This window comes from Notothenia rossii (assembly GCF_949606895.1).
Source record: "Notothenia rossii genome assembly, chromosome: 10".
NCBI classification, from domain to species: domain Eukaryota; kingdom Metazoa; phylum Chordata; class Actinopteri; order Perciformes; family Nototheniidae; genus Notothenia; species Notothenia rossii.
In genome coordinates, this window is record NC_136908.1 from 27423436 (window position 1) to 27440204 (window position 16769).

The 16769-nt window shown below is 39.9% G+C and overlaps 1 protein-coding gene across 1 annotated transcript in view; it reads left to right on the forward strand.

Annotated features, from left to right (window-relative positions):
• The window catches only part of myo1g (myosin IG), a 71035-nt gene that overhangs the window by 11336 nt on the left and 42930 nt on the right, over positions 1-16769 (forward strand). Inside the window, 10 exon segments of the mRNA XM_079656007.1 lie at positions 5285-5378; positions 5588-5753; positions 9279-9332; positions 9444-9539; positions 10555-10671; positions 10852-11058; positions 11837-11982; positions 12332-12446; positions 12707-12877; positions 13426-13496. Coding sequence (XP_079512133.1) covers positions 5285-5378; positions 5588-5753; positions 9279-9332; positions 9444-9539; positions 10555-10671; positions 10852-11058; positions 11837-11982; positions 12332-12446; positions 12707-12877; positions 13426-13496 — 1237 coding nt within the window.

Sequence of the window (16769 nt, forward strand, 5' to 3'; positions counted from 1 at the left end):
GAGCCGAATTTTGGATTACTGGAACTACATTTGTCAAAAAACTACGCTCTGGAGAAGCCGAGCTATGAAGGAGGGATTCCAGTGACGGCGTCTCATGAAAGGTGAAGATAAAGACTGCTCTTCCACGCACGGAGATCGGCACATTAAGTGGGACATCCGAGGAACAAAGACGGTGAAGTGGCCTGTTATGTTAATGTTTGAAGACGGATGGGAGATCGCTACTCTCCGACAGAAGATGCAGTCTGAATGGATCAGCTGATTCCAACTACCAGCTTCCATAGTTTTTTGACCTGAGAGAATATGTGTTTGTATTTGATACTTTTTTGTGTGAGTAAAAAACAAACTATCCTGAGACGTATTTTGTCCGAGTCAAGTTTATTTGCTATCTGTGAGCCGAATTTTGGATTACTGGAACTACACTTCACACACTTGCAACCCAGCCAACCAAGTCTTCATTTTCTTATCTGTGCAATGAGTCCATGTGGCGTTATGTTTATATCAGATGCATTATTTACCAGCACATAACACTGATATTTTTTACTACTTCACATATCCCTTGCTGATTAGAAGTAAAAAATAAAACTGCCATGTGAATGAAAAATGGAAAGGCCCTGCGTTAATAGCAAGGTTTGGCCTGTGTGTGGAGCCAGATGAAAAACTGTCGCTAAATCAGAAGTTCATTCTCTGTGGCTTATGTATCTCAGCTTGCTGGATTCTGTTATACATCGTCAGACTTGGTTAGCCAATTGGCAATACATTTTATCGGCTAGTCAAAACGGTTTCACATTTAAAGTATCAGAATATATTGAAAAATATCTTGAAATGTCTTGTTTTGTCTGTCAAAAACTCAAGGATATTACAGAAATTATTTACATTTTTTTTTAAAGCTGATTTGCTTAAAAATATTACTCACACCTCCAAATCTCCATATCTGAGGATCTAAGGCTTGCTAAATTATGAAATCTTACTTTAAACTTAAATAAATTATTTGTATGATAATCTTAAATTGTATCAATGTTTTTGCGGTATGTATGTATTTTAATGTTTATAATATCATTAATAATCTTTTTTTTTTTTTGTATTATTTTGAAAAACATTGAAATTGCACATCTTGTTAAATTCTTATAAGTTAATACAAAAAGAAAAACAAGACAATGTTGGGCTATGTTTTGTAAGCACATAGTTAGCATTAGCTGAGGTTGACAGCTATCTTGTAGAAGGGATGTGCTAGCTTAGAAGAAAAGTTGGGTGTGTGGGCCAAAGTTATTCCGTGTCATCATGATTTGGTAAGCGTGAAATATTGTAACATTACAAAACAAGTTTGCTTTTTTAGTTGTTGACATATTTCAGTCTTGAACCAAGTGTAGGATTTAAAACTACGACGCCAGTGTGGCTGTAAGGATATTTCTGTGATATCCACAGCAGCCATGTTAGGTATTGAATATGTGATCGTGATGGAGATATTAACAGGGCCGGTCCTAGACATTTTGGTGCCCTAGGCAAGATTAGGATTTGGTGCCCCCCCCCCCTCTCCAAGCAATACACAATAGAATATATAAAGAATAAATGAAAAATCTCTACAAAAGACCAATACACTACAAAAACTGAAACGTATTGACATGTTGGTTATATACATAAAGAAGGTTTCAATGTTTTAATTGGGGGGTGGACGTCACACCCTATAGGGGGGTCCGGGGGTATGCCCCCCCAGAAATATTTGTTTTAACATTTTAAAGTAAAATGCTTCAATCTGGTGCACTTGGAGCACACAATTACTAGAGACCTGATCTAGGGGGTACAACTCTAAACACCCATGAAAAAGATCGGTTTACATTTTAATAATCAAATAAGTATGTGAACATAACCAATAACCTACCACAGCCAATAACAAATAAATGTAAGCATTTTTATTTTTGTTGTTCATTCACATCTTATTTTGCCAGTTAACATTGATTTATTCATGAATTTTTTTAATATCTCCAGTTTTAAACGATATGTTTGGTTTACTGTCTTAAGGTATGCATTGGAATGATTTCAAACCTGTTTTTATTTATCCTAATAATTATAAAGGTGTGCCTTGGAAATATTTGTTTACATAAATTGCAGAGGTGGGGACTCGAGTCAAGTCATGTGACTCGAGTCCCCACCTCTGCAATTTATGTAAACAGACCTTTATATATACAGTCTATGAGTCAGACTCAGTCGCATATTTTTTGTCTTGAGACTTGCTTGACTAAGATTGATAAAAGACTTGACTTGACTTTGACTTGGTATTCATGACTTGAGACTTGACTTAAGCTTGAGATAGATGACTTGAAAGGACTTGACTGTTTAAAATTAAATATTTGCGTTTGTTTTTGTAGTGAAATGGCCACAGTTAACATGGCTACAGCTAGCTTTACTCCAAAAATAGTGAAGTTTGGATTCAAGGATTATTTTGTCGATGACGGTAATAAGAAGAGAACAGCGGTATGCAGGATCTGCAGCATAAAGATCAGTGACACGACCACCACAACATCCAACTTCATTCGTCACAAAAAACCACAGAGAAAGGTGCGTGCATGTGTTGTGTTAGCTAGAAAGCTAACGTTAAGTTTAAGCTACGTTAGACTTGGGGCGTTTCTCAATCGCGAGGATGCTTGCTTGGTAGCACATGTCTTCCGAGTCACTTACTGCAGAAGCTAAGCAAGAATCCTTCCTGGCATTTGGAAAACGAAGAGTGGAACAGGCTAGCAAGTGTGCAGGTGTGCTTCATATGAGAGGCCCCGCCTTACATTTTCCACCACAGATTTGAGGAAATTGGTCCGTGCGCAAAGCATTGTGGGGATTTTAAGGACGCGAAGTCTACCCATGTGCAGCCTCGAAATTACCCCCAAACCAAGGACACGGCCTCGGTGGAATTCCAAGTATGCTGGAGATTGGAACAGTCCTTCGGCGGCACTCGATGACGTAGCATCTTTGAAATATTGGCTTGGAAGCCAGTTTCCTCGAGATTGAGAAACGGCCTTGGTTTCAAATCGATTAAGCATTGCAAAGAGAAGACAAAATGGAGAGAGAGAGAGAGTCCATTTTCATAACCACTGTCTTTTAACTGATTTAAATGTTGAAACTGGGGTTATTCATCAGAATTTCGTATGACTTGACTTGACTTGCTTGACCTGAGCAATGACTTTACTTGCTTGACTCTCACGACAGTGACTTGGGACTTGCTTGATACTTGTAGGTCAAGACTTGAGACTTGCTCATGACTTGCACATGTACATACTTGCCAACCCTCCCGATTTTTGCGGGAGACTCCCGATTTCATTGCCCTCTCCCAGTTTCCTCCCGGGGTCATATTTCTCCCGCATTTCTCCCGATTTCTGACAAAATCAGATTTACTCACGACTGTTTCCACTCGGACTTGCCAACAGCTACACCATTGTTTGGTTTCTGTGGTAGCGCGTCTCTTTAGTAACACGCGCAAATGAAACTCTGAGAGGGTGAGGAAGACAGTCACAGAAAACTGAACAAGAATCGACAACTCAAACCTCTGCTCACTGAGCTGTAGTTATCATCAGCCTCAATTCAACAACAATCCGCGGTACCGATGCGCGCCCTCTCTCTCTCTCTCTTGCTCGCTCGCACTTTGGCTGTGAGCTGCGGGTGCCAGATAAGTCAACATCCCCCACTTTCATCACTTACCCCCAGTTTCCACTGGGTCCGTCTGCGCCGCGCTGCGCCGCGGTTTTGGTCTAGCGCCATAACCCAACGGACGCGTCCCAGAAGCGTTTCAGAAGCGTAGCGTTGTGTGTGCAGGCTCGCAGTTTTGTTATTGATTCGGGTTTAATTCGGGTATTAATTAACTTTAAAACATTAATATGTAGTTGTTACCTTCCACTCCACAAACTGCAGCGACTAAAAACCAGGCCTTGTCCTTTCTGATGTTGTCCTTGTAGTAAGCATTGGTTACATCATATAAAATAGTGTGTTTTTCCACTTCCATGATGAAAACCTTGTCGTCCATTGTGCGTATCGTAGTGGAGGTGTTGTGATGAAGGAGGGGGGTCTGCTAAATTAGTATATGTGGGGGATGGGCCTTGCCCGGATGCTCACCTTTCCACTCCCTGCGAGGGGGGGCTGCCTGCCCGACCTTACGTTACGGCTGCGCCGCGGCAAAAATAGGATTCATCCTAATTTTAGAGAAGCGCTGCGCCGAGCCGCTTCTGGAACGCTTCTGGAACGCTTCTGGAACGCTTCTGGGACGCATCTGAGCCGTAACGCGGTGCGTGTGGTGGAATAGCACCCATTGACTAGAGTGGCCGCGATCCCTACGACCGCCGCGGCGCAGCCGTAACGTGGCGCAGCCGTAACGTGGCGCAGCGCGGCGCAGACGGACCCGGTGGAAACTGGGGGTTACAGCGCTCATCGTACAGGGCAAATGAAAAGGGTAACCGGGGTGAAAAGGGTGTTACCTTGACTTAATTATGAATGTTGTTACATCAAGTCTGAAAATTAGGATGAGCCAAACAGTCAAAAATGTTTTTTTCCCTCCCAGAACTACCAGCGCAGCGCCTCCCCAGATCTGGCGCCCCAAGGCGGTCGCCTATGCCAAAGACCGGCCCTGGATATTAGCATGATATTTCTTAGCTATCTATTTAGCCCTTGGGGCATTTGTAGATCCTGGGCCTTTTTGACACTTAAATAAGGTTAATTTTACAAGTATTGGTACAGTAATCATATTAAATTAGCTCAATATTGGACCGCACCTGTCAGAGTCACACCCTACTGTGTGAAATGGTTTATGGCTAATATTTCTCTGGCTCCTTATCGTTAATATTGAGGATACAACATTTAACGCTAAAATTGTTTTGTTTGTTTGAGTTTTTTTTCCAATTGTGCCCCAAATACTATTACACTATGCCAGAAACAATAAGAAAATTCTAATCATTTAAACGGTTTACATAGCAACATCAACATGTTCTTAATCTTGATCAAAGCACAATTCTGACCATGGATAGTGCTGCTTGTAAATGTTCACCATTACTTGTTATGTACTATAATTATACACTAAAATAAATGTACATCAAGGTGCAAAAACGCATCCTTATTCATTTTGCATTTTAAGCAAAAAACCTCGGGAATATGTCATGTTAATATGGTCCAGGTAATCACAGTTCACATAAGACCTTCACTTCTTCATACAATCAATACAAAGACTGAATAGACATTGCTTGAATGGTATTATATTATGCAGCTATAGTACAGATCTGTTCAACAGTCTTGTTTAATGTGTTTGTTTCAGGTGAAAGTGGGGCAGGAAAAACAGAAGCGAGTAAATACATCATGCAGTACATCGCAGCCATCACAAACCCAAACCAGAGGGTGGAGGTTGAGAGGTGAGCAGAGATGTGAACCTTTATCTATGAGGGGAGGACTCATTAAGGTAGTGCAGTAAATGGAATTGAGATCCAGATGCAATACACACAAATAATTGAATCATGAGTATATCACATTACCATAAATTGTTTTGCTTTTTCTGACTCAATTTCACTTCTCTGATTTCTCACATGTCTCCGTCATCGGTCACCACCATGTGATGCATCAGTGTGAAGAATGTGCTGCTCAAATCAAACTGTGTGCTGGAGGCCTTTGGGAACGCCAAGACAAATCGCAACGACAACTCCAGCCGCTTCGGCAAGTACATGGACATCAACTTCAACTTCAACGGAGACCCCACCGGAGGAAACATCAACAACTACCTGCTGGAGAAGGTGAGGGGTAGGGGTGGCAGGATGATGGAGGGGCTCTGAGTAAAGACAGGTGACCTTCACGAGCCAAATAAACACAAAAAAACTAGTTATGAGTACTTTTGACAAGAATACTTCTGAAGGAATGTAAAGAAAAGTTGTGCTCATTCATTTTTTCACATGAAACTTTTCAGAGGTGATGTCAAAGAGCTGTGAGGGAACATCCATGAATAGATGTATCTGTGAAGCCGATGTGCTGCTGCTGTCTGACACTCAGAGCTGGTGCAATTGACGGTGCCGTGATTAATTTTCAGAAGGCAGGAATGATCACGCTGCATATACACTGGCAGAAGACAATAGTTAGACTGTGTTGACTTAACTTGTAATCGGTTTGGTTTTGATTGTCTTGAAGAAAAAATAATTATACTTAAATCCCTCTTGGGAAATTAGCTGGACTTGATTTTGTTGCCTGGTTGATTTGTCCAATTTCTTTGAAAAAATTGTTACTTTTTAAGGGCGTTCAAAGTGGAGATTGGATATATTTTCACCTGTCTAAAACACCATTACTAAAGAACTACCCACAATGTTTATTTACAAAAACAAGAAATATTGTCTCAACTGAAGGGATATATTCATCCTTAGTACATGTTGGATATCTCTTTAATAACAACTATTTCTCGTAGTTGTTGACCTAATATACTTGTTTGGCCAGAAAATGTAGTCCAACCATTAATTCATTTAAATTATATTTTTGAATGCCAAATGTACGGCTGAAACTTAAATGAAGAAGATTTCACGTATGTTCGCAATTCAAATCGACTTTCATGTGTCTACAAGGAAGTGATGGTTTTAATAAACACTTTTTTAGGTCAAAGCCCTTAAAATCAAAGCAAAAAACCTTTCTTTTTAGATGTACAATTTGTCAGCAAAATTCAGTGGACAAACCATCCGGGGATAAATATCTCTGGGAAACATGAAAGTGACAATTGGTCACAAGACATCTTGCCCTTTCAGAGACGCACTTATATATTTTTTCTTTTAGATAAGACTTAAAACTTGCTTTACTTGCTTTAGAGGCTCTGTTATTCTTCTGTCAAAAATTCCGACATGTTATTGCTCTCCTCTCAGAGAAATGCTGCTCACTTGTAATATTTATCCAAAAGAAGAGGAGATCAAAGCACATTAGATAAAAAATAGAAGCAAGGACAGACAAAGCAGATACAAAAAACAACACTTAACTTAAAAAAATCAATAATTCGGGAGATATTAAAGAAACTTCCTATCTGAATCCTTTCAATAAGAAGAGTCTTATAAGATTGTTCCTGATATGCTACTACAGAAGTCTGATTTACTTAATTTGTTCTTATCTTTGGTGAGGAAATTCAACCTCGCTTAACAACTTGTATGTCTGCCTAGTAGCAACACACACTACTTTTCTCATTACATCGAGCTAAAGAACTTTGCAGTTTGAATAAAATAGGTATACTTAAATATTTATTAGATCAAAAAAAAAATTAACGAGAAGAGTTAGCACATCCATTAGGAGTTAGAGTTAGAAGTGTTGCTGTAGAGAAATCCCAAAATGTTTTGGGGGGAAAAAAGTATGACAATGTTCACGCAGGAAATAAACAAAAAGAAAGTGGGCTACAGTCTCCTCCGTGTCAGGCATCTAGCCGTGATGCTATCAAAAAGAAAATAAGTACATTGACAAATGACAGGAGGAAGGTCAAATTCAATTCAATTCAATTCAATTCAAAACCTTTATTTATTCAGGTGAAAACCCATTGAGATCATTGACCTCTTTTTCAATGGTGACCTGCTGCAAGTAGGTTCCAACATGAATACAAACATGACAGAAAAACAAAGAGGACATCATATGGCATATTTACATTCACTACAGTTTGTATAGCTAGTAGCATTTACAGATACAAACAGTTTCCGATTGGATAGCATCTAACCTTGCTTTAAAAACATGTAATGGAACCAAACTGCTCAACTTCCATTCCTTTTGCAAACTGTTCCAAATTAGCGGAGCTGCGCATCTAAAAGCTGTATTCCCTAAGACAGTCCTAGCAGTTGGCACATTTAATACAACTACAGCATTCGATCTCAGGCAGTAGCCATTTACAATACGCCGTGAGATCAGGGAGCAGATGTAGGATGGAAGTTTCCCTAACATGGCTTTGTAAATAAAAATATACCAGTGATTGAGCCGCCGTGCAGTTAGTGAAAGCAAACCTACCCTTGCATACAGGGTACAATGATGGGTTAATGCTTTACAGTTTGTCACAAATCTCAGTGCACTGTGATAGGCGGCATCTAACTTGATCAGGTAATTGGCCGGTGCATTCATATAAAACAGATCACCATAGTCCAGCACAGGTAAAAAGGTCACAGTGACTAGCCTTTTCCTGGCCTCAAGTGAGAAACAGGACTTGTTCCTGTAGAAGAAACCTAGCCTAACCCTCAGTTTTTTTAGCAGGTTATTGACATGCAGTTTAAAAGAGAGACAGTCATCAAGCCAGATACCAAGGTATTTGTAACAGGTTACCACTTCAAGTTTTTTCCCTTGCGTAGTTACAATATCTAAAACAGGCTCTGGTGTCTTTTTAGCTTTTGAAAAGAGCATTACCTTGGTTTTATCCACATTTAAAAGAAGCTTTAGTTCAGAGAGCTGAGTCTGAATAATGTTAAAAACAGCCTGTAATTTATCAACCGCCTCCTGAATGGAGGGACCTGCACAGTACATCACGGTATCATCCGCATAAAAATGTAAAGTAGCTTCATCCACATTATCACCTAAGCTGTTGATATATATGGAGAATAAAAGTGGACCTAAAACAGAACCTTGAGGAACACCATTAGAAATGTTTAACCACTCAGAAGACAGCCCATCAAAATGAACACATTGGGGCCTTTCAGAGAGGGAGTTCACAAACCACCCCACTGCATGGCTGGATATGCCAATACTGAGTAGCCTCTGCTTTAAGATGTGATGATCAACGGTGTCAAACGCTTTGGAAAGGTCAATAAATAGAGCTGCACAACTCTGCTTATTATCTAAAATACTAGTAATGTCATTCACCACTTTCATTGTCGCAGTGATGGTGCTATGTTTCTTTCTGAAGCCTGACTGATGTTTAGACAGGATATCATTTTTACATAAAAACTCCTTTACTTGCTCACTCACTAGTCGTTCGAGTACTTTAGCCAGAACTGACAATTTAGAGATTGGCCTATAGTTATTTAAAATAGTTGCCTCCCCTCCTTTCAGTAAAGGCAAGACATAAGCAGACTTCCATACTTTTGGAATTGTATTTGTGCTGAGGAAGAGGTTCAAAAGGTTCAAAGTTCCTATCTCCCGTTGGAACATTGACTAGAACTGTTCATGTTTAACTTCTTCTTTCCTACCCCTAGACTATTACCATGATAACGGAAAAGAGATGCAAGTTAAGAAGCTTCTGTAATGCGGCCCCTGGAGCCCATCAGTGTTAATATGTCTGAGTATGGATGTCTGCTTTACCACCATAATGTGTTCTCCTCTTCAAGTCCAGGGTGGTCCAGCAGCAAGACGGGGAGAGGAACTTCCACTCCTTCTACCAGGTAACCTTTATGCTGCTGCAAACATGCACTGATGATACTCCATATTAATACCTGAATTGCATTATTTTATGTATTGAATTGGATATGAACTTTGATGTGTTTTCATGATAGTTACTGCGCGGAGGCTCAGATGAGATGCTGGGGTCATTTCATCTACAGAAAGATCCAGCTCTCTATACGTATACCAAAGAGGGAGCTGCTACTGCCGTGAGTTTATCACCTTAACATTAGAGATGCACCATACACCAGCACTTCCTTTTAATGTAAAGTCAACTCTAAAAGTTTTAATACAACTGATATTGTGATGGATCCAAGCCAGTGGAAGAACAAACCACTGTTATAATAATGTTTATTAAGACTGCCACTTAGTCATTTTATGATGCAATGTCCCTCTTTCTGTGTGTATGTTGTACTGTGTATGGTGAGTGTTATTTTGTCTTATTTGCCAATGCCAAAGACACATTTCCATTATATGTAAATTTAAAGGACAATCCAATATTCTGATTCTGAATACTATCATCCTGGCAAATATTATTTATTTCTCAGGACTTTAATTACAATTAAATACTATTTATTTCATGGAAAACTGAAATGTAATTGTAAAACATTGAATTTTGTTTTCTCCAAAACAGCACCTTGGCTTGCAGGTGTCATACATTGCAAGTTGTATTTCTTCTTCACTTATGTGAACGATATCGATGATACGGGTTTCTTTTTATTGTGCTAACTTAGCAACTTGCTGTCCTTTTACCCAGTCTTAGCTGCCGAATGAGAAATCCTTGATTCTATTAGAATTTCAGGCCACTTGTTATAAACTTGACTTCCACTCCTCCAAAAGCCTCCTTGCTCCTTAGCTCTCTGAGTTGCATTTAAGGGATTTGAAGATCCTTCAGGATGGCGGAGGCAAGAATTCCCCAGGTCATGGGAGGGAAGACGAAGCATAAGTTAGCATAATACAATTAACCCATGTTGTGTGTTGCTGTGACGTTACTGCCTTTGACGTTGTGTAATAGATTAAACCATATGGTGGCCCAACTGGCAATACATTTGAAGAACAGCAGTTAAGTTAATATTAAACAAACTCAGTTAACTCACACACATTTGAAGAATAAATACATTATTGTACTCTCTGTGGCGCAAATAGCCAAAACCCAGATTGTCCCTTTTGAACTTCAGCTGAATACTATTGACTGTATAATAAACCTATACTTTCCTTCTACAGACCTCCAACAATGACCGCTCGAGCCACAAAGCAGTGATGAGTGCTCTGGAAGTGATTGGCTTCTCACAAGAGGAGATTACTTCCATTTATCAGGTCCTGGCTGCCATACTCTTTTTGGTAAGTTTGAACATGGATTGATAAAATCAATGAAAGTTAATGCAGATATTCTAGGATTGAAGTAATATGAAAATACAGAAATAATTTTCCTTACCAATGTATATGTCTTAGTTGTTGCTACCATGAGGTCAGTATATAAGATTCTGGATCTATCATGAGCTGTAATGGTGTGTTCTTCAGGGTAATGTGCAGTTTGAGAGCGATGGAGAGAGCGTCCAGATCGTGGGACTGGAAGCTGTTAACCACATCTCTGAGCTGATAGCCTCAGACGTGGACAGCGTCTGTAAAGGCCTGCTGTTCCGCACCGTGGCCACCGGGGGGGGCGAGGTCATCGAGAAGGGACACACGGAGCAGGACGCCTGCTTCGGATGTAGCGCTTTCGCCAAGGTGCGTATATAATGCCCTGTGTGTCAATTTACAGTGAATCAGCAAACAGTTTTGCATCACTTCATGTCACCATCGCTAAGCTCATAGTGGCTAATGTTGCCCGTGATGACTTTTAGTCGTCTTGTTTAGCCACTTGTTAGCAATCGCCGTTTTTAAGCCATTGATTTTAAGATGAAGGAGCCCAGAATTGCAAAAATGTTGACTCATTAGGCATATATTTCTGTACCACACTACACAGATAGATTCAATGTGGGGTAGGTACATTTGAGAAACCGGCTCGAGATACACTTTTTGTTATATTCCGTGGAATGCTCTTAACACTCCGATAGCAATGAATATCTGAAGTGCTTTGACAAAAAATCCATAATAAAAATGTAATCTATGGAAGCCGTAGTACTGTAAAAAGCACGACCCATCATTTTAGCCGGCCCGGCTAAAATAACTGGATGGCCTACCTGCCTGTCAGCCCTTCCATCTGTGCACAAACTTATCTCGTGCCCTCATTAGTCATGTGCGCGTGCGTGTGTGTTGGAGGAGGGGCTCTGTAAGGAAGTGGCAGATTTTTTCCGGCTGTGTATTTTCAAATTCTAGCGCTCTCGAGCTGGTTTCTCCAAAATTACCTACCCCACCTTTAAACGTTTTAAAGCTTCTCCGGGACAGGAAAATGTATATTAACATCATCACTGTGTCAAGATTTCCTTTTATTTAATTTTCAAAGTTGTCAAATTATTTAAATCTCCGGCTCTGTTAAACCCTCTCTTATTTCCCCGCTCTATAGGCTTTATATGAGAGACTCTTCGGCTGGATTGTAAACCGTATCAACAGCGTCATTGAAGTGAAAGACTACAACCCAGTGCTTCATGGGAAAAACACAGTCATTGGCGTGCTGGATATCTACGGCTTTGAGATCTTTGACAACAACAGGTTGGTGTTGTCTTGTAATATGAAAGAATGGGTATACTGAAAAAGACAACCAACAAGCACAGATTTGAAAAACAAGTGCAGTATTCTACCAGTGCAGTCAGATGAATACACGTAATGTGATTTATTGAAACAAGAAAAAAGGGGATGTTGAGTTAAAAAAGGATATCTGGATGCTAGAAAAGTGACACATTTCTGAAAATAAGTAGAAAAACACATATTTGATATATGGCTTTGGGGATTAATATTGTGATGTCAGGAGTGTTTGTAGAGTTGTTGTTGTTGTTGTTGTTGTTGTTGTTGTTGTTGTTGATGCCGTTGCTCATGTTTCTGTTCCTCTGTTGCTGGACAGTTTTGAACAGTTCTGCATCAACTACTGCAACGAGAAGCTGCAGCAGCTCTTCATCGAGCTGATCCTCAGACAGGAGCAGGGAGAATACCAGAGAGAGGGCATCACCTGGCAACATGTGAGAAACACACACACACACACACACACACACACACACACACACACACACACACACACACACACACACACACACACACACACACACACACACACACACACACACACACACACACACACACACACACACACACACACACACACACACACACCTCACCTTACAGCACTTACAGCCTAAGTGAGCCAGCATCCACTTGACCAAACCTAGATTATTCATAAGTTTCATGAAGAATTTCCCTCTTGCTTACTGCTCATTCACAGATTGATTACTTCAACAACCAGATCATTGTGGATCTGGTGGAGCAGCCCCACAAAGGCATCATCTCCATTCTGGACGAAGCGTGCCTCACTGTTGGTAAAGTCACCGATACGGTCTGCCTGGAGAGCATGGACACCAAGCTGGCCCAGCACCCCCACTACACCTCCCGCAAGGTGAGACACATCACAACACCATCAGGCCGGATATATCTCTGCATCTCGTATCGATATTCAGAAGAGCTTTTTAGAAAGACATTCTCTACCTACATTATTAGATGCATGAGACTGAAATGTTGGGATTTCTAAAAAGAGTGGTTGTAACTTTACTTAGCGGGAAGTTGAGATATATTGATGACATATCCTCCTTAGACTCAAATGGAGGAAATCAAGAGGCTTTGAAGATAGATGTGCCAAAGAGAAACATTGAAGTCGTATTTCAGTATTTTTTCTCCATGAATGAATGTGTGCTTTCGTTTAATTTGTATGTTAAAGTTAACAGAGAAAAAACAACCAGTATTTAAATGTACTATAATGCAGCTGCAATTTTGCGTTGCAGTCAGTAGAGAGCAGAGTTTCTTTATTTCTTTGCATTACGAGAGATCATAACAAGTTATTCCAACAGCAGGGGCACTAAAGCTGTAATTCCCTCCTCTGAAAGCTGTACACTGTGAATGTTTGTAATATTGTATATATTATTTACAGTGTCCCCTTCTCATTTCCAGCTCAGCCCTACTGACAAAACCATGGACTTCCAGAAACAGTTCCGTATTCGCCACTATGCAGGAGATGTCACGTGAGTCTCTCACATGTTCACATTGGTCTGCTTCGGCCTCGGGCCAGTCTGTGGCTGGAAGAATGACAGGGTGTTTTTCAGAGTTCATAAGTATAAGCTAAACAATCCTATTAGAGGTCAGTTTGAGACACTGGCAGCTGTGAGGGAATTCATAGGGTCATTCCAGTGGAGGTGTTAGCGCTAGACTGAAAGTGACAGCTTTACTGATCAGAAGTTATTGTAAATTCCCATATTAACAACAAATATAGAGCTCCTCAGTGAGGTTCATGACATGAAAATCCCTTTTTTTATTCTGAATTGTGGGTTATGATTATTAGCCATCATTTCAAAACAGGGCTGGATGATATGGAGAAAATCAATATCACGATATGTTTGATGAAAACCTCACTATCATTATCAAGGACAATATTGTTGTGTTGACTATTTGTGCTTTAAAAAAATAAATAATCATCTGTAATTTGGATATAATCAGGGGCGGCGGGTAATGTAGGCTTGGGAAGGCTGAGCCTTCCCAAATATTTGTGTCACTGCATCCTGGTAAAATAAAAATATAATGTATAATGTTTGTGTCTTTGACATTAGCGCTGCTATGCAGCCACCTGTGCCATGTAGGCCTACCACGAAGCCAGTTCAACATATCCTGGATATGTTTGAGTTATCTAAACTAACCCTAACAAACGAGATCTAGCTAAGCGGTCATACGACGCTGGTTATCAAGTCGGTAAATCAAGCCAGGGTTTCTCTCTGCAGCTGAGAGCGCGTTCACGTGAAAGGGGCGGGGTTAGCAACATTTGACCAATCACAAACAGGGACAAGAGTACTGACAGCGCAGCGTCATACTTCATTAATGAAAAGTAAACTAATATTAGACAAATATGAACTTTAAACATCCATGATTTACACATATAATCCAGGATACAAGCCACATAGTTGCACCTGCAAGGTGAATATAGAACAACTGGTTAAAAAATAAATAAACTACAGAGTGTTTGAATGCGTAGAACAGTTTTATGATATCACTCCCCCATCTAAGACACGAGTGGATCTGACTTTAATTACATTTGAGTTGAGTGTTTCGTCAACCCAATGTGTTGCTTAAAATAATACTTCTGCATACAGTATGTTACACTGTAAGTGTTGCACGGCCAGATATGGCTCGAGAAGCTGACTCGGATAAGGAAATATATGATCTGATTGAATGTGATATGAATGATAAGTGCAACACGTCGGCGTCTTCTCTGCATACGGCAGTTTAAACTGTATTTCCTTTATCCTGTAATATGACTTGATAGATTTAAACTCCGCACACTGAGCTCTGATTAGTCAGCAGGCGGTGCTTTCACTGAGTTGATCTCTTTTCTATAGACGACGGAGGCGGGCAGCGTCAGGTAAAAAAAATTGATTTTGCCTTCGCCGCCTATGAATATAATGATAATGGAACAGCTAGAAAATGTTGGTTAATTCACAGAAGTGCATCATTTGAATGAAAAGCAGCCTATAAAACCTAGAAAAATACACTTCTTATGTCATGTTAGGGTATAATGATACTAAAAACCTAAGCAGTATCCAGTCCTATCACAATATCCATATAATATCAATATATTGCCCAGCCCTACGATGAGAGAGGGAAACGATGGTTCATGCTCCGGTTGAAGCCACAAGTTTTTATGGAATCAACTTTGTTTAAGAAAAATAGTCTTGTAAGTTTGCCTTATACCTTAAAGGCCAACGTTATGACTTATCAGTATAAGTTTAGGATGTCATCCGGTTGTACACGTGTTTATTTAAGGCATTATATGTACTGTACAATCCACCCATGTAAAAACAAATTTAAAAACAGTTCACCCGCATATTCAGTGCATCCACTGACCTGCACAGCCAGCACACGGATACAAATGTATTGATGATCAACACACATGGCATTTTAGAGGCGTGATGCTGTCATGAAAGAAACAACTGTGGTTAACACAAGCTGAAGAGATTTTCATAAATGACATCAGTAAATACCCCAATGGTGAATGTCCAAAGCTTCTGTGTGTCATAGAAACAGCGGTGGCAAAATGCGACTACTACCCTCGTCCTGAAGTCAATTGTTTTTTTTAAAGAGCTTTTGGTTAGATATGGTTAAGTTTAGGACACTTTGAGTTTTAGGTGTTTAAAAAATGGTAGTTGCTAAGAAGTGGCTAATGAGACTACTGAACATCGTCACACTGGATGCCTTTAGCATAGCAGTTGTGATGTGCGACTTTGATGTAGTTCCTTTATAGCCTAAGCTTTTTACTTCTGGTGATTGTACCAAAAATGGCGTTAATATGTGGAGATGATCCTTGCTCTGCTAACATCCAGGGCTACAATAATACGTTATCACTGCACCACTCTATTGCAGCTTTGATTTGTAACATTTCTTATTTTATGACTCATTCTTTGTTTTCATTATTCCCTTTATTCTATGGCTGGTGACACTTTGACGGATTTCCTACGTCTTCTGACACATCTTCTTGTTAAAAGAAGATCTGATCCAAGCTATGATGCAAATGTCAGATCGAATGACCATGATAATTTGCTGATATTCCCAACCACACCAGAAGCATGTGTCAGATTAGACATACAAATTCTAATTTCAAGCATTTTAATTTATAAAGATCCTTTCTGTGAATATCTTTGCCTTTGTGAGATTTGGTAGGGGATTTGAAAAAAGACAGAGCCACTTCAACAGAATTCATGGGCTTGATTATATCTTGAAAGAAATGAATTTCGTACATGCATTTAAAGGCTTTGAGACGGCTTTGGCTCTGAGAGATGTAGCTGCTGCAGTAATCAAGGAGTAGGGTTTGTGACTCGGGGAAATCCAGGCTAACACCACATCGTACACACAAAACACAGAGCAACTTCATCCAAGCTCAAAACGACTTTCACAGGCAATTACTGCACTGTGATTGTCCTCCATAACTGCCCTCCCCTTGTCAAAGTTCAGTAGTATTCAGACCCTTTGCATGTAGGTATATGTATATTAAAATGTCGGAAAACGACTGGATCTATGTTATACATTGCAGTGCTTACATTATACCAAAAAGAGAAATCTGTGTGTTTTATTTAGTAGCTTGTAATTTCTCTCCCCTTTGAACATGTGTTTGTCATCATACATTTAGTTTTTCTATCCAGCTTCAAGCCCCTTTTTTCCCCAATACACCTCCTTTTTTTCTATTTTAGACCTTTCTACCTTGAACATTAGCTACTCGATCACTCAAACAGCTTGGGAGAAAATCTGATTTG